This window comes from Zosterops lateralis (genome assembly GCF_965231275.1).
Source record: "Zosterops lateralis genome assembly, chromosome: W".
In the NCBI taxonomy this organism is placed as follows: Eukaryota; Metazoa; Chordata; class Aves; order Passeriformes; family Zosteropidae; genus Zosterops; species Zosterops lateralis.
The window spans coordinates 12250683-12268891 of NC_139801.1; the positions used below are offsets into that span (position 1 = coordinate 12250683).

Here is an 18209-nt window from a genome sequence, read left to right on the forward strand (position 1 = left end):
CACTCCACCCACTGCATGGCAGAGTAAATCCCACCTCCAGACAACACATCTACTTTTGACTTTCAGACCAAATATATTTTTGATCTTGGATTCATAGGTGTCACCTGAAAATATTCTTTTTTTTTTTTTTTTTAAGTAAGAAGGGATGCAGTGTTTTCCTAATCCTTGTACTAACATTTTTGAACATTTCAAAGAGTGGGATTTTCATACAAGAGGACTTTTGCTGAGGAGAGCCCAGTGCTGTAGGGCACAGTCCTACCTAAAATAAAGGCAGCTCCTGGAAATGAGATGAACACATCAAAGGTGCACATTCCCCTTCACCCACAGACAGGTTTGGCATTTCTGTACATGCACTGGCAATAAAGGAAAAAGCAGCAAAAACTGCCTGGTCTGAGCTGCCTCCTGCTACCACCTGCCCTGTGTCAGGACCTGAGCACTGGTGTCCTCAGCCTCCCTAGTCCTGCTCCAGGCAGAGTCCTCATGGCTGAATCCATAGCTGACCACTGCAGGAGGGCAAAGCTGTGCTTTTAATTTCTTTATCTTCAGGAGCAAAACACATTTATTTCAGGGAATACTTTCACACAGAGAGGCACGGTGCTCCACAGCACCACACTTACTCCTCTTGTAGCCACTGCAAAGAGTCAAAACATCAGTGACCCAGGGCTCAGCACCTAAACCCTCCACATTTTATAGAAAGAAACCTTAACTGCAAGGCAAAAAAAGTCAAGTCTTATCCAAGAGTTCAGCAAGGCTGCTGAGCCAATGTGCTTGCTACAGACACCCATCTGTTGGCCATGTTCAGGTGTGCTGGTGCCCTTCCAAAAGGACACCAGGGCTGCCACACACCTTTCTGCTCCCAAAAGCCACCAGACATGTTGCATTTCCCATGCACTAGGTTTCCTTAGTTAAGAGCCAAGTTTTCAATTGGCTTTATTCTGTTTGAGGTTTGCAAAAGAACTACACAAACAGATCCCAGGTAGATGTGCAATTACTCAACCACTTTAAAAAACAAATAAAATCAGATTCAAGCACACATATGGAACAAGCTGAATTTTTATAGGCACAATTAATTAGTTTCAGATAATTTGCCACCCAGTTTTTTGAGCATATTCTTAATATATTGTCCAGATAATGATTAATTAAGGACCGTCTGTCTTACCAAAACCTTTAATTTGCTTGTCTGTATAGACAGTTATGCTTTCTAGTGTGTACAGGAGAACATTGCCACAAAGAGATTAATTACATTTTCTCCTTAAAAGGTTTACTCATAAAATGTCCACAACAGCAAGATGGATTCCCAGACAAATACTCCTGCCCAAGCCACGGTCCCACAGGCTCCATCCCTGTGTTTTCCAGAGGTGCATCTGCAGATGCAAACTCCACCCTGCAGCTGCTCCGACCATGTGATGCAAAATTCAATCCAGACAGATAAATGGTATTTGGGAGAAAAGAGACAAATGTTTCACAGCTCTCTTCACCTGGAGGCTGAAGTCGTCCAAAGCCATGCCACCTAGTCCAAAGGGAGGAAAGCAGTTATTTTTTTCTGAATGTGCTTCATTATTTTTAATATGCCTTCACTTCCTTTATTGCATATACAGCATTTGTAATTTCCACCAGGGAAAACCAAATCCTAGCATAACAACCTTTTTCCGGAAGTGCTGAGAAACTGATGAACACAGTGTTAACACATTTATTGAATATGAACTCAGAAGGGCAAGGCAGATTTACAAGCTTTTTTATCTGTCCTGTTTTCAAACATGTGTTAGCACTTATTGACATGAGAAGAACTCTTTCACAGGGCTTGAAGAAGTACAGGCTTAAATCTTGCCAGTGTCACAGCAACAGCCCCAATATGTGAACGCTGCAGAGCTGGGAGGAACAACACCTCCCTAAACTTTGCTTAATTAGTGAAAGTCAAGACAAGGAAAACAACTGGACCACAGCCTCATAGGTTAAAAAAAAAAAAAAAAAAAAAGAACAACAACAAAACCACCAAAACCCAAGATTTCTAGAAGTTCTGGTTTGGTTTCTGGAGCACTGTGGGGCTAGTAAGAGTCCAGAAGAGCAGAGCAGAAGATAGCACACAGCACTAGGCAGCACCATCACACTGAGACTGAGCTTGTTAGAGAATAAGGAGCAATGAAGGAGGAGGACAATGTGGGGATTGCTGTCTGTGATTCAAGAAACAAACAGCAGCACATTGCATCCTCCTGTATGTACCAGTCATCTCATGAATTAGGAAAACAGTGAGAAAAGCCCTTGGTCCCTTCTTAGTCCATCCCGCTCTGCCACATCCCATGCAACAGGATGAGCTCACACTTCGTAGCCTCCTCATCCCTGGGTTCAGGGACTGTCACTGCTCACACATCTCATTTTCTCACATAGCTATACTGAGTTTTCTCCCACTGCTTCCATGTTGCCTCCTCCCCAAGCAGCAGGTCCATCATTCCCAGCACTTCCATCTCCCTCCTTGCAACAACCGTTCCTCAATGCACCTCTCTGCATCTGTTTCTTCTTCCTCCATTGTATGCTCTTCCCTCTACTCCCCCCCCGTCTAATTTTCACTGCACCCATTCCTCAATCTCTTCAGACACACCTGTGATTTCTCAGGTGCTTCAGCCTTTGCTCCACATCCATTTGGTACCAATGCACCAAGTTCCCAGCCCAAACTTCACCTGGAAGTGAGCTCCTTCAGGCTGCCTCCCACATCCTCCCAACTCAAATGAACTTTCTGGGACACTCACTAAGGTATTTCACAGGTACGTGTTTTCCCAAGCCTCCCTTCCTACTGCTGTCAGTGTGTGAGAAGGGCCTGCACTACTGAACAGTGGGGATGTCTTTCTTGTTCCCATTACCTCAGTTACCCTCATCTCATTACACTTGCAGGGAGAGCTCTCCCAGCTGGGGCTGCCTCTTATTTGTTCAGCCAGCATGTGAGTGGCTGGACACTAAGACATTACAAAGTACATTAAACACTAATAAAATAGCTCCAGCCTTGCACCAGTGGGTTATCACACCCCCAAGCCAAACCACCACCACCAAAACGGGCATCCAGGGGAGCAGCTACGAGGACTATGCACACAGGCTTGGTGCCTCCTTTGTGCAGAGAGGAGAAAGAGAGAGTTAATTTTAAACAGACAAACAATAGCTCATTGACTGGTTGACAGCAATTAGTAACCAGAGAGCACCAGGCATGTTTCCTGTAGCCAAGTACAAAGCCTGTTGCCTACATTTTTTGCTTTGGGGCAAAAAAGCCAAAAGGATAAGAGCAGTTTGCTTGTGATCTTAAGAGAAGAACTGCTTTGACCTGAGATCACCTAAGAGTGTTTGATCCCTCAAGGTCCATACACAAACTGCTTTTGCCCCTTGCTGAAGTCTTTGCTAAGTTACAAGAGCTAGTATCTTTTTTTTCCCCCTCCTAACCAACAGGGCAGGAACCCCCTTCACCTCGCCCCATGAGATTTCCTACTTCTGCAGTAACTTGAACTTGACCTTAGGATCTTTCCAAGCCTCCCAAAAGAGAGGTCTGGTTCTCACCACCGTCAGACAAGCATCACCCTTCTCAATGAACAAGACTAAAAATCATGGTGGTGTATGTACCTCCTTAAAAACCTCCAGATGGAGATGAGCCAGTTGAACAAAAACAAAGAATAAACAAACTTCCAAGGCACAGACACCAGACAATTTGTTTCATTGTGTTTCATTGCTGTTGCATTGAGTGGGAAAGCACAAACAAAAGCCCACAAGTGGCATTTTCTAAAGGAAGTGTATTGGTGGTTGCTCCCTCCAGCTTCTTCTCAGTCACTTCCTCCCTATCCTCAGTAAACACCAATCCAAAACCAAGTCCAAAGGATTGCCTCTCCACAACAGCTTCTTTGAGGTATATCTTCCCAACATCTTCTGCCCTGGTTGATATGAGGTTTGGTGCCATCCATTTCTGGAGAGGGCAGAACAAGGCTGTGCCTTCACCTCAATGTGAGTGGCAGCATAGAACAAACCACCCTATTATTTGTACCTTAATGATGCCATGGTCATCAGTGCACTTGCCTGAAGGTGGGTGGCAAGGGGAGAGCTCTTCCTACCACACAGGTTTATTCAGAAGCTTGAACTCCATGCAGCACTGGCACAGCAGAGGTCCACCAGGTCTCTACTCAGTGCTCCAGCTGTGCCAAAACACCTGGAACTGCTTCCTGCAGATATGAACGTGCTGGCAGCTAGTACTGACCCCATGGTCCCGGGTGCCACAGACATGGGGGGACCCTGCCAAAGGAGCAGGATGAGGGCCCAGGTCTCTGCTCTCACAGGCAGTTTCCAGTAAAAGAGTTAACATGAGATGAAGGTCCCCAAAGGGCAGTTTTTTTGGTAAGGCAGAGCATCCCGATGGGCTGCCAAATTCTAACTATAGGAGCAGCAGGCTGGGCACCTGTGGGGCTCATCTTTCACTGCCTTCACACTGCCTGAAGCAGCAGAAAGGAGACCACCAAAAGCTTTCCCTTGTCCCTTCTGTGTCCTTCCCAGTTACTAATACATCCCAGCTATGCATCCCACTGCACCAGCACAACTCCCTGATAACTCGTAGCTGGAGATAGCAGCTGGAAGCAAAGGGTTATCTGAACAACAAAAACTAAATTCAGAAATGAATTCCAGGCTTTTTCCTCCAGTTTCAGCAGAGCTTGGAAGCTATTTGGCCAATGTTCTCCTGACCAGTCTTATGGATTCAGACACAAGTCAGTTATTAGAAGAAATTCATGCACCCAGGAATAACACAGGACTCACCCTAGAAGGTCAAGGGCACCCTTGGATGCTTCAAAGATGCTCATCATGATCACACTTTGTACCTGTAGCTACCCTGCCCAATACAAACATGGAGCCCACAAACAGGAATCCCTCTCCAGCCCCTCTGCCTGCTCCATGTACAGCAGAGGGGTTGTGTGCACCATGGACTTGGGGACCCCGGGCCAGCTCTTTCTTCTTGGATTTGGTTTCTTTCCACTTATTGTCCCCAAAGGGTTTCCTTTTACACTTCTGTATTTGTTTTATCTTAAATGCTAATGGAAAATTCAGAGAGACTGGATCAGAAATGGAACTCTCAGCATTTAATCACTTCCCAGATGCTGGCTTGGGCTGTACCATTCAATACAAATCCTTCTATCATATGGGCATTGGGAACACCAAAGCTACTGCCAGCCCAGCCCAGAGACAATCTCACACACTTCCCTCCTGTACAATGTGGGTTGCAGAAGTTTGCTGCCTTGCCTAAGTCTAGAGTGCACAAAAGAAAGGGACACAACTTGGTTTAAGTGCAACAGCAGAAGTGCTTATGAAATACAGGGGCAGGAGAAACAAGGAGCTTGTGGGACTCAGCAGCCTCTCTATTTTTCCCCCCAGAAAAGGGCTTGGCACAACAGTTATGTATTCCAAGAGATTCAAGATGTGTCTTTAAAAAGTAAAAAGTAAGAACACCTTATCTAGGAAGCAACAGAACAGCAGAAACACTGCAGAAGAGTTATGGGCTATGTCCTGTCTTGGCTCCAATTCCTCAAAACAGCTGAGCAGTTTCCCCAAAGCACTGTTGGCTAGCATAGACCCTGGCATGGAAAACTTCAACCTCAAAGGGCAAAAGAGGTGAAAGTTCGAATTTAATACATGGAACTGAGCATGTATGCAATCTTAATGTCACCATTAATTCTATTCATGTTATTAATCCCCAAAAGAGTGAAAAGGAGGGCACTAAGTTGTGAAGATAAGACAAGGCACAAGACATTTTATTAAAAAAAAGGGAGGGGGGGTTTAAATCCCTGACTGGTATAGCTGCTTCTGTGGCATGTCACCACAATTAGTTACAGCTTTCCATTAATGTCATTCTCATGGAGGGAGATGCTTACATGGACAGAAAATTTTACCCACTACTTTCTCAATGAAGCCCTGTTGTGGTTTGAAAGCAAAACGAGTAAGAGGCTCCAAGTCAGAGATATAATTTATTAAGAAAAAAAGGTAAAAAGGTAAAAATAAAATAAATGCAATAACACAAAGGACCACTGACAGAGTCAGAATACAACCTGAGCAGGATGGTGGAAGCAGTCCAGATGAGATGGTCTTCCTGAAGCAGTGATCCTGTAGAAAGGTCTGGTAGCTCTGGTCCTCTGGGAATCCAGTAGGTAAGGGCTGCTTGTCCTGTCCCAAATCCCAGATTATATCCAGATGAGAATGCTTGGCTCCTCCCTCTGGGTGGAGCATCTCACAATGGGATGATGAGTGTGAAGTGGGTCCTTGATGGCCCATTAAACAGAGACAACTCCTGGAGAGAGTTATCTGTGAGTCACGGCCAAGGCGTTGATGGGCCATTAGCAGAAGACAGCCCTACACTAGAGCACTGCCCCACTTGGTTTCAACAGCTCATGAAGATGGTGATAGAATAAATACTTTGTGTACATCCCACACTACAACCCAGGACAAGCCCATAAACATATCTGAGATTAATCAGCAAATCTTCACCTCTAAAATAATTTAGCAATGGTGAATCTAACAACTCACAAAGTATTTTTTATTTTAACAAAAATGCATTTCCCTTGCTGCTGAAAATACATCTCTTATTGCTATGCTGGCATCGGGCTAGTGGTTTAAATTACAACAGGGGAGACCTCCAGGAGCATACATACCTGTACTGTAAGCAAATATTTAGACAGAATATGTAAGATATGGGACTCCTGAGCTCACAAGTTCTCCCAGTTCCTGCAAACCAAATATGCACAGGAGGATCTGATGCTGTCACATTATGCACTGAGAGTTGAAATGACTCCTGGACAGCCTTTTGGGGATGGATAATCAGCAGATTGTTCCATGCTCCTGATTAAAGAGGAAATAATCCATTTCTGTATGGCTTTGGTGTCAGATCAGAGCAATTCTGGCAACAGTTCCAACAGCACACAGCGCTCTAGCAACAGCTGATGCGAATGCTCCAGTAGCCACAGGGCATCCCAGCCTTCATCCAAAGGACATGCTGCCACTTGGACTGTCCTTCTGCAGCAGCAACTACTGCAAAGGTCAAGCACATAACAGAGGCAGGACAGGTTTGCCTCTCCTCCCAGACCTGAATGTCAAGGCTGGGAAATTAGCAGCCAGAGAACCCACAACAAAGATTTCCAAAGGGCTGGAGGACAGGGTTTGCTGTTTGGACTGCATCCTGGAGTGGACGATCGCAGCCCGGGGATGTCACCCCGCAAGAGAAGTGTCCACTCCACTTGAAGTGAATTTGGTCTCTGTAATAACTCATCCTGCCTACTCACTCACTCTGCAAGGCTGTAGCACAGAGGATTTCATGTTAAACTAAGGAAGGTGTTCAGCTCATTATTGCCAGTTTTATTTCCATTTGAATAGATTTAGTTACAAGTGATAAGGAAGCCCTGAAGAGCTGCAAATAGTAATATCAGAAATTGCTGCAAATAGTAATATCAGAACTTGGGCCCATGCAGAAGAACAGCTCTGGAAGGGATTGTGTCCTTTTCCAGTCTCATTCCTAAGGATCAGGACAAATATATGGGTCTCGATTGCCCCTCCTTCCTGTAGTTTGGGTACATTAAAACAAAAAGTATGAGATGAATTATGCTGGGCAAGAGGAACTGAAATGTGCAAGACACAACTGACCACAGCTGATCTGATGACCAAGCATCAAGACCAAAGGAAGGAAACGCCATCCCACAAGCAGCCAAACATTCAACAGCAGGCTCTTAAACAAACATAACACAGTAGTCTAGGGCATGGAACTCCAACATTTTTGCAGAAGAGTCTGAGAACCTCAGTGAGGAGACTCCTTAACCTGTCCCAGCAACCAGCAGGAAGGTGTGCCTTCAGCCTCCAGGTGACTGGGCTGGAGGGAAAGAGGCAGTCATGATTAAAAGCCATACAAGAGGTAAATGATGGAGGGTGGTAATCAGTTCATCTCTACTTCTACTCCAGGTAAGATTTAAAAAAAAACTAAATCAGCTTTGTCTGAAGCAAATGAAGATTTAGTTCTGATATTAGCACTCAAAGACAGTCATTAGGCTTTGGGACAGGCTGAAGAGGTTGCCAATTCTCCTTCATTAGTTTCATATGAGGCAGAGACACACCCTTGAGGGACAGGCCGGGCACAGTAAATCCATCTTTCAAAAACAGCTGAACAACACCATCCCCTTCCAGACTTGCCACTCAAGGATTTCCCAGGCTAAAGTGAGAGTGAGACCAGCACAGAGGATGCTCTGAGGGGCTGACAGGAGAACCACAGAGCATAGACAGAATAGCTTGTGCAGGCTCCCTTCCAAAGCTCACCTATTTTGAAGCCTTGTGCTTTGACAGGCATCCATCTCAGCTTGGCTTAATGTCCCCCTGCCCTCACACAGCCCTGCAGCCATCCCTCCCCCCACAAAGGGGCAGATGCATCTCACAGGATGTCTGCTCCATGTCAGGGATGCTAATGCAGTGACCCATGCATGCTCTTTGTTTTCAATGCAGCATTTCAAAAAGCCTCATTGTTCATTTAAGGTGAAGCAGATGCTGCTCCTCTGGTCTCTTTGAACGGACTTATCTATGGGCTGGATTTCATTAAGTGTCTTGTTCTGCATTTAATAAGCTTGCAAGTCTAGACACTTTGGTTCTCCCTCTATCACCCCTTTGGTGTACCAGCAGGTAGAGACAACAGAGGTTAAGAGGGAAATATTTAGCCAGCAGATTTAGATGCTATCAAGATGATTGCATAATTCTACTTTGACTCACTGCAATTTCATACACAGGGATTTTTTCTCTCACCCTAGTGCCAATCCCTTTTGAAAGCAAGAGGCTGCTACCCACTGTAGTAGTGCAGAGGAGGTTGCTGGGAGGTTCAAGGCACAGACTTTGGGATATTCATAGAAAACTCACATTGAACAAATGACCAAACAAGGGAACAAATGTCCAGAGGAGCTGCATGGGGAAACTGTCCTTTACCAGAGTGTGATGGTGATGTACAAGCAGAACTGTGTGAGCAACCCAGTCCACTTGAGTAGTCAGATACTTCCATATGCAGCTGGCTGTCACCTCACTCCCCCAGCCAACAAGGACAACCCAAGCAGCAGCCTGACATCCTGCTCCTCCTCCCCAGGCAACAGGGGGCTGCAGTGTCTTAGAGCACTGAGGCACCTACTAAGCCCCACAGAAACCAAGAGCTCAGAAGCAAACCAAGAAATGGCCTGAGACCTCAGCCAGGTGCTGTGCCCAGTGTCTAGGCATCGACTTCAGCTGTTTGCAGAGGTGTTCTCAGAAGAAAAGCACCTGGCTGCAAGGTGGGCAGTGCTGGCTGTGTGCCAGCTACCTCCAAAGGGAGCTTCTTCCTGCAGCTCCTGTGAGCTAGGCATGCCCTATGGAGAGCCAGTTTGACAGGACACACTGTGGACCCAAAGGCAATACTGAGACCAGTCATTTGCTTATGTCAGTAGTTATCATCACTCTAGCGATGGGAACTCAGCTGAGACTTGTTCATTATGGTTCTGACCCTGGATCACACTTGAACCCTCGGCCTACACACAAAACCACTCTGTTTATCTGCTGCTCTGCTTAGCCCCAAAGGCTAAAAGTGAGATGGATACAAATCCTGTGGGTTCACAACATGCTGGGAAAGATCAGCATTGTTGTGGATTGGGGCTGCAAGATGTGCACGTTACAATTACACGAGCTGCGGGGATGTACCAACAAAACCAACTGCAATCTTACATTAGAGCAAAATGGCTGTGGAATCCTTTGAACCCCTCAGGGGAATCCTGAGGGCCTTGCCCTGGAAGAATATACCATAGAGTCTCCATCTAAGCTGAAAGAAAAGACTTCCCCCATGGTGCCTTGCAACACTATGTGATTCACCTCAGTTCTGCTCTCCCCATATGCCCCTAATTCTCGTGGTTTCTCCTTTCCCTGTTTCCCCATTGGTTGTGGTATCCCTGGTGGCCAGCCCCATCTTCCCTATAGGGCACTGCACTTTGTACTGCCCCTGTGCCCTCAGATCATTGGCCACTGACCCTGTGCACACCACATGGCCAGGTCTTTTGTCACTGATCCCCTTCAGAGTGTTGGAATAAACCTTTGCTGGAATTTATCATACAAAAAGCCCTTCTTGCCTCTCTTCACTGAGCTAGCCATGGTGTGTGTACTTGACTGCTTTGCCTTGAATGCGTACCCAAGTGGCTTTTCCACAGGAGATGCTTACTGGGAAATAGGTAGCAGCACCACCATCTAAACCCTGTGTTGCTACAAATGACTTTTCAAAAGATTAATCAGAAAGAAAGATCTCTCTCTTTGGGAAACAAGCAGCCATAATCAGCAAATACTTCTCTCTCACAGGATTGCAAAACAAGGCATGCCCTCTGAGCTGAGTCATGAACTTTCCCAGCAAAGGGGGAGACAGAGCAGAACAACTGCATAGAAAACAACAGGATGGGGATTCTTCACATTTTTATCCCAAGGAGAGCAAGTTCAAGGTCTCTGCACTTACCATCAAACTTCTTGTATCGGGAACTAAACATGTTTTGTAGGTGATTGCTAAGCTCTATGACAGCATTTCTGAAGTCGTGTTTACTCTGCTGACTGTACTTCTCCTCCATTACTTGAGAGCAGCATGTGTAACCTTGTGAGCAGACTTTCAAGTGGTCACCTGAAAAGCAGAGAAGAAAATATCCCAAGTTAAAAGGATTCTCTGGGCCAGAGAAAAGAGGTCTCATGAGGCAGGGTGTGCGAAGATTTGCAGCACCATTTATCCCCCCGCTGAGAGTGCTGGACGAAGCACAACAAAACCTGATTCCTTAGAGAAACTTTATAGCAACACATGTAAAAACCTTGTCTTTCTGTGAGAAGATTAAAAAGTGTCTTCTTATTCAGTTAATAAACAGAATAAACAGATACTCATCTTGTACAGTATAGTTTGAAGAACCAGAAAATTGACATGAATATATATATATATTGTATATGGTAATTTCTTTAAGTTTTTGCTGAGTATTTTAAATACTTCCAGTTCATTCAGTTAATACACAACAACAGGGGCAATGGCCCTTTTTGTCCAGATAAGTGTTTTTTTCTTCACCCCCTCCCCAGTCCAATTATCAGAGAAGTAGTCTCAGAAGCACAGTTGTCACTGACACTAAATAACACTTGCTGTATGCAACGGCTCATAAAAATGCTTCATATTTCCCAGCTCTTAATTTTTCAGTTTTCTGTTATTATCCTGAAGAAAACAGGGGGTTTGTTTTTGGAGACTTCAAACAGATTTTTTTTTCCTTAAGATAATTCTTTCCTAAGAGTCATCTGGCTCAAGCTGGTTTGGTCAGAGGGATCATTACCAAGTGTTTCAGTATCTGCAACAGCTTCATTTCAAAATCTCTCAGACAATCTGGACATAGGATCTGGACCCATATAGTTTGCTTTTAGATGCCTTGCAGCAGTGTGGGATGAAGCTGTCCCCTTCCTGCACCACCTGTAAAACGCCATTGACAAGTTTTGTGGGCCAAGATAAACCCTTGGCACAGCAGTCCTCAGCTCCAGCTCTCTGACAGGCCCCACAAGGCAGCACCAACACAAAGTAGGTGGGCTGATGCCAAAGTGGCTCAAATTTGGGCAAATTGGGCAAATCTTTGTCAACACAGAAGATACGATCAAAACAAGCAGTCAGGATGAGAAACTCATATTTCCAAGTCAGATGGTATTTTAAAAGACAGCCAACATGTAAGCTGCTGCCTTCTCTCCCATTTCACACCCTGCTGCCAGACTTTATCCTTCATCCTGAGGAAACAGATGGAGAAGGGAAAGCTCTTCCCTGCCTGCTTGCACCCTGGAAGTACATAAGGACCTCCAACCACCGTGGAGGTTCAGAGACTCACTGTCAAGAGTTGCAAAGGACTTGTCAGCCCCCATGCAGAAAATAACATCTTCCTGACAGTCAGTGCACCACACATTTAAGGAAGAGCCATCCATCCTACCTGCTAGAGCATCAAAACTGGGTTTAGAAAAACAAAAGCAGGTTTTGGACAGTACAAAGCCTGCCCACGGTTAACACAACAGGTTGATGCTCTGCCTGCCTTGTGCAAGATTTCTCAACAGTGTCTTTTGTGCAGGTAGTGAACCTTTGTATCGCTTTGGATGACTTTCTAAACCCAGAAAAGTTAGTGTCTCTCCTTACAGACACTTCAGGCCCATCTTAAAAAATTACACGAATATTTGTATTTCTCTGTTTATATATATAGTTCCTAAGAACCTCTCCTCCTAAAATCTATTTCCCTGTTGTGCTACAGGGTTGGTTTGTTTTCTGTGGCATTACAGAGAGACCTTGACTAGCAGATAATTCTAACACAGCTAATTTATTGCACCAGACCATCCACTACTCTTCAGTTACGGAAAGCTCAAAGTCTGCTATGGGAAGCAGCACTGCTTAAGCACAGCTTTCAGAAAACACAGAAAAATCTCACTGACTCCTTGCAGATACATCTTTCTTTCACAGACAACTTCTTACTGTCTCAGAGGAGCACCTCCAGCAGCAAATACATGGCTCCAAGGGAGGCAGCTCCAGGTAGCTTCGTAAGTCATTTAAACAAGAGGAAGGAATGCACCCAGATTTTCAGATCCTGCCCACTAAATACATCATGGAGCATGCCTGAGCACTGCTCTCTGAGCCCACCTGTCTTGGTTTGGAAAGACAGGTGTCTGCCAGGGAAAGCCAGAGCCTCTCTTGGAATGGAGAATGTAAACTCCCATCCCTCTGAATTATTATAATTTTAAATTAAGGGGCTTTCAGGCAAAGATATGGGAATAGGAATAACATTTATTAATAATCTTAGAATATATATATAGTAAAACAAAAAAGCAAACACACAAAAAAGAAAACACTGTCAGAGTCAGAATACAACCTGACACCCTGTTGGTCAGGGTGTTGGTAGCAGTCCAATTAAGTCCTCCTGGAGTGACAGATGAGGTTCTGTTGGAGCAGAGATGATCCTGTAGAAGGGTGTCGTTTTCTTCTGAAGGTCCAGTGGTAGTGAGATGGGTCTGGTCTTCCTCAGGGAATCCAGTGGAAATAGGCTGTCCTGGCGTTCTGAATCTCAGAATTTATTCAGGTAGGAATGCTTGGTTCCTCCCACTGGGTGGAGCATCTCACAATGGGATGATGTAATTTAATCAGTCATGCACTGAGCCTTAATGACCCATGTTGTGGTTTGAAAGCAAAATGAATGAGAGGCACCAAGTCAGAGATACAATTTAATAAGAAGAAAGGTAAAAAGGTAAAAATAAAATAAAACAAATGCAATAACACAAAGGATCACTGACAGGGGCAGAATACAACCTGAGCAGGATGGTGGAAGCAGTCCAGGTGAAGTGCTCTTCCTGAATCAGTGATCCTGTAGAAAGGTCTGGTAGCTCTGGTCCTCTGGGAATCCAGTGGTTAAGTGCCCCTGCACTGTCCCACATACCAGCTTATATCCAGGTGAGAATGCTTGGCTCCTCCCCCTGGGCAGAGCATCTCACAATAGCATGAGAAGTGTGAAATGGGTCCTTGATGGCCCATTAACAGAGATAACCCCTGGAGGGAGTTACCTGTGACTCATGGGCCAATAGCAGAAGACACCCGGAAAGTCATTAGCAGAAAACACCCCAAAGGCGTTAATGGGCCATTAGCAGAAAAGGCAGGGGGCTTGGGAAAACACTAGCCCACCTGGTTTCAACAGTTCATGAAGATGGTGATAGAATAAATACTTTGTGTACATCCTACACTGCAGCCCAGGACATAATCCACCCCTTATTCTATTACCATCTACATCATATCCAAATCAATACATTCTTACAAAGATATGCATACACATAGAGAATAAAATGTTACACACTGTTCTCACTTAAAATTAAGTCTCCCTGGGGTACACAATGGGTTTCCCCATCTTTCTGCATTACCCACCAAGTGTGACCAGGTCCTTGAGCAAAGACAATCCCACGGATGGGTCTGCCTTTTCCTGAGGTGGGATTAATCCAAACAGTCTTCCCTAAAATGCCTTTCATATGTACTGCAGGGACTTTATCTCCATCCACTGTGTGCAAGGGTTCAGACTGGGCAGGACCACCTTGATTAATAGACCCTCAGGTGTTGACCATCCAGGTAGCTTTGGCTAAGTTCATTTCCCAATTCTTGAAGGTCCCCCCGCCAAGTGCCTTCAGGGTAGTCTTTAGTAGTCCATTGCACCGTTCAACTTTTCCGGCAGCTGGTGCATGATAAGGAATGTGATATATCCATTCAATACCATGTTCTCTAGCCTAGGTGTTTATGAGGCTGTTTTTGAAATGGGTCCCATTGTCCGACTCAATTCTCTCAGGGGTGCCGTGTCTCCACAGGACTTGTTTTTCCAGGCCCAGGATGGTGTTCCGGGCAGTGGCATGAGACACAGGGTAGGTTTCCAGCCATCCAGTGGTGGCTTCCACCATGGTCAGCACGTAGCGCTTTCCTTGGCGGGTTTGGGGAAGGGTGATGTAGTCGATTTGCCAGGCTTCCCCATATCTGTACTTCAGCCATCGTCCACCATACCACAGAGGCTTCCCTCGCTTGGCCTGTTTGATTGCAGCACAGGTCTCACAGTTGTGGATGACCTGGGAGATGCTGTCCATAGTAAGGCCCACCCCTCGGTCACGGGCCCATCGGTATGTCGCATCTCTTCCTTGATGACCAGAGGCATCATGGGCCCAACAAGCTAAGAACAGTTCTCCCTTGTGCTGCCAGTCCAGATCCACCTGTGATACTTTCACCTTGGCAGCTTTGTCCACCTGCTCATTGTTGTGATGCTCCTCATTAGCCCGGCTCTTGGGTACGTGCGCGTCCACGTGTCGAACCTTCACGGTCAGTCTCTGTACTCGGGCAGCGATGTCCTGCCAAATGTCAGCAGCCCAGATGGGTTTTCCTCTGCGCTGCCAGTTGGCCTTTTTCCAGCGATTCAGCCATCCCCACAGAGCATTAGCTACCATCCATGAGTCAGTGTAGAGATAGAGCCTCGGCCATTTCTCTCGTTCAGCAATATCCAAAGCCAGCTGGACGGCTTTAAGCTCTGCAACCTGACTTGTTCCACCTTGTCCCTCGGTAGCCTGTGCAACTTGTCGTGTGGGGCTCCAAACTGCAGCCTTCCATTTCCGGTTAGCGCCTACAATTCGACAGGAGCCATCAGTGAAGAGAGCATATCGTCTTTCAGTCTCTGGTAGCTCATTATATGGTGGGGCTTCCTCAGCATGTGTTACACGCTTTTCTTCTTCTTCAGATGATAATCCAAAATTCTCACCTTCTGGCCAGTTTGTTATAACTTCCAGAATCCCAGGGCGATTTGGGTTTCCAATACGGGCGCGCTGTGTGATGAGAGCAATCCATTTGCTCCATGTGGTGTCAGTGGCGTGATGTGTGGAGGGAACCTTTCCCTTAAACATCCACCCCAGCACTGGTAATCGGGGTGCCAGAAGCAGCTGTGTTTCAGTACCAATCACTTCTGAGGCAGCTTGAACTCCTTCACAGGCGGCCAAGATCTCCTTCTCTGTGGGAGTGTAGTTGGCTTCGGAGCCTCTGTAACTTCGGCTCCAGAATCCCAATGGGCGGCCTCGAGTCTCCCCAGGCACCTTCTGCCACAGGCTCCAGGACAGACCGTTGTTCCCGGCTGCAGAGTAAAGCACATTCTTCACATCTGGTCCCGTCTTGACTGGGCCAAGGGCTACTGCATGAGCAGTCTCTTGTTTGATCTGAACAAAGGCTTGTTGCTGTTCAGGGCCCCAGTGGAAATCGTTCTTCTTGCGGGTAACCAGATAGAGAGGGCTCACAATCTGACTGTACTCAGGAATGTGCATCCTCATCCTCCAGAAGCCTATGGCACCTAGGAAAGCTTGTGTTTCCTTCTTGTTGGTAGGTGGGGACATAGCAGTGATCTTGTTTATTATCTCTGTGGGGATTTGGCGACGTCCATCTTGCCACTTGACTTCCAGGAACTGGATTTCTTGAGCCAGTCCCTTAACCTTACTTCATTTAATGGCAAAACCAGCTTTCAACAGAATTTGGATAATCTTCTCTCCTTTCTCAAAGACCTCCACTGGGGTGTTCCCCCATACAATGATGTCGTCGATGTACTGCAGATGTTCCGGAGCCTCACCTTTCTCCAGTGCAGCCTGGATCAGCCCATGGCAGATGGTGGGGCTGTTTCCACCCCTGGGGCAGTCGGTTCCAGGTGTACTGCACGCCCCTCCAGGTGAAAGCAAACTGGGGCCTGCACTGTGTTGCCAAAGGAATGGAGAAGAAGGCATTGGCAATATCAATGGTCGCATACCACTTTGCTGCCTTGGACTCCAACTCATATTGAAGCTCTAACATGTCTGGCACAGCAGCACTCAGTGGTGGCGTGACTTCATTCAGAGCACGGTAATCCACCGTCAGTCTCCATTCTCCACTGGACTTACGCACAGGCCATATTGGGCTGTTGAAAGGTGAATGAGTCTTACTGACCACCCCTTGGCTCTCCAGTTTATGAATCATCTCATGTATGGGAATCACAGAGTCTCTGTCAGTGCGATATTGGCGGCGGTGTACTGTTGTTGTGGCAGTTGGTACCTGTTGTTCTTCGACTCTCAGCAGTCCCACAGCAGAGGGGTCATCTGAGAGACCAAGCAAAGTATTCAACTGTCTGATGTTTTCTTTCTCAACTGTGGCTATCCCAAAAGCCCAACGATATCCTTTCGGGTCTTTGAAATATCCATTCCTGAGATAGTCTATGCCAAGAATGCATGGGGCCTCTGGACCAGTTGCGATGGGGTGTTTTTGCCACTCGTTCCCAGTTAAACTCACTTCAGCCTCTAATACAGTCAGTTCCTGGGACCCTCCTGTCACCCCAGAAATAGAGATGGATTCTGTTCCTACATACCTTGATGGCATCATGGTACATTGGGCCCCAGTGTCAACCAACGCCGTATATTCTTGTGGGTCAGATGTGCCAGGCCATCAGATCCACACAGTCCAGTAGATCCGATTGTCCCTTTCCTCTTCCTGGCTAGAGGCAGGGCACCCCTATTCCTGGTCATGGCATACATTGTTCTCCTCCTGTACGTATGTTTCTGAGGTCCCTTCCAGAGGATCAGTCATATCATCATTCCTGTACCGTCTGGAGTTCTGAGAGACTGGGGCAACCTTGATTCTAGATGGGCTTCTTGTGGTAGGTGTTCCTCTTTTCAGTTCATGTACCTGGGCTGCTAAGGCGGAAGTGGGTTTTCCATCCCACTTCTTCATATCTTCTCCATGCTCTCTAAGAAAAGACCAGAGGTTACCCCGTGGTGTGTATCCTCTCTCCCTGGCTGGGGGACGCCTGCTCCTAATGGCAGAGACTCTCATCAGCTCTGGTGAGATATGGTAAATTTCTTCCTTAAGTTCTTTTAATTTCTGATGGCCTCCTTCAATCAAGCTCCGGACTTGCTCAGCCAGTCTTGTTTCCACAGACGAGACATGGGTGCGAACTGGGGCGGTGACAGTGTCCTCGTAAATTCTTAATTTATTAGCCAAGACACCCACCTTGTCCTCACCTTCCCTCCATTGCAGTGTTGCCAGGTAACGTGAGTGCATCTCTGGTCCAAGCCATGCAAGTCTCAGCCACATCCGTGATGTGCACTGGACATCATCTGGGTTTTTAGGAAATCTCTCATCTTCTGAAAAAATGATCTCCAGCACAGCCAATTCCCTCAGGCGTTGGATACCTTGTTCTATTGTGCTCCATTTGCCTTGGTGCACTTGGAGGTCTTCTTTACAAAGGTATCTGTCTTTCACACTTGTTAGCAGTCGCTGCCAGAAGCTGAGAGGTTCTTGGGTTTTCCCGATCCCCTGGTCAATGACCACATCCCGGGACAGCGATCCCAGTTGCCTGGCTTCAATTCCATCCAGAATGGTGTCATTGGCTGCAGCGTCCCAGATGCGGAGCAGCCAGGTCAGGATGGACTCGTTGGTCTGGCGGGTGAATTCCCTTCGCAGGTGACGCAGCTCACCCAGGGATAGAGAACGAGTAATAATCTCTATCTCTGTCCATTCTGCTGGCTGTGAAGGTCCTGCTGCATCCTCATCAGTCACTACGCGGACTGATTTGCTCTTTGACTTCTTTTTCTGAGTGGTGGCAACTGCTACTGGTTTAGGTTGTTCCAGTTCAGTGACGGTTTGTGTAGAGATGCTGACA

The 18209-nt window shown here is 46.4% G+C and overlaps 1 protein-coding gene across 1 annotated transcript in view; it reads right to left on the reverse strand.

Annotated features, from left to right (window-relative positions):
• LOC310922180 (glypican-4-like) overlaps positions 1-18209 on the reverse strand; it is a gene marked incomplete at its 5' end in the record, with an annotated part of 132356 nt that overhangs the window by 71343 nt on the left and 42804 nt on the right. Inside the window, 1 exon segment of the mRNA XM_083882595.1 lies at positions 10496-10654. Within this exon segment, the coding sequence (XP_083738721.1) occupies positions 10496-10654 (159 nt within the window).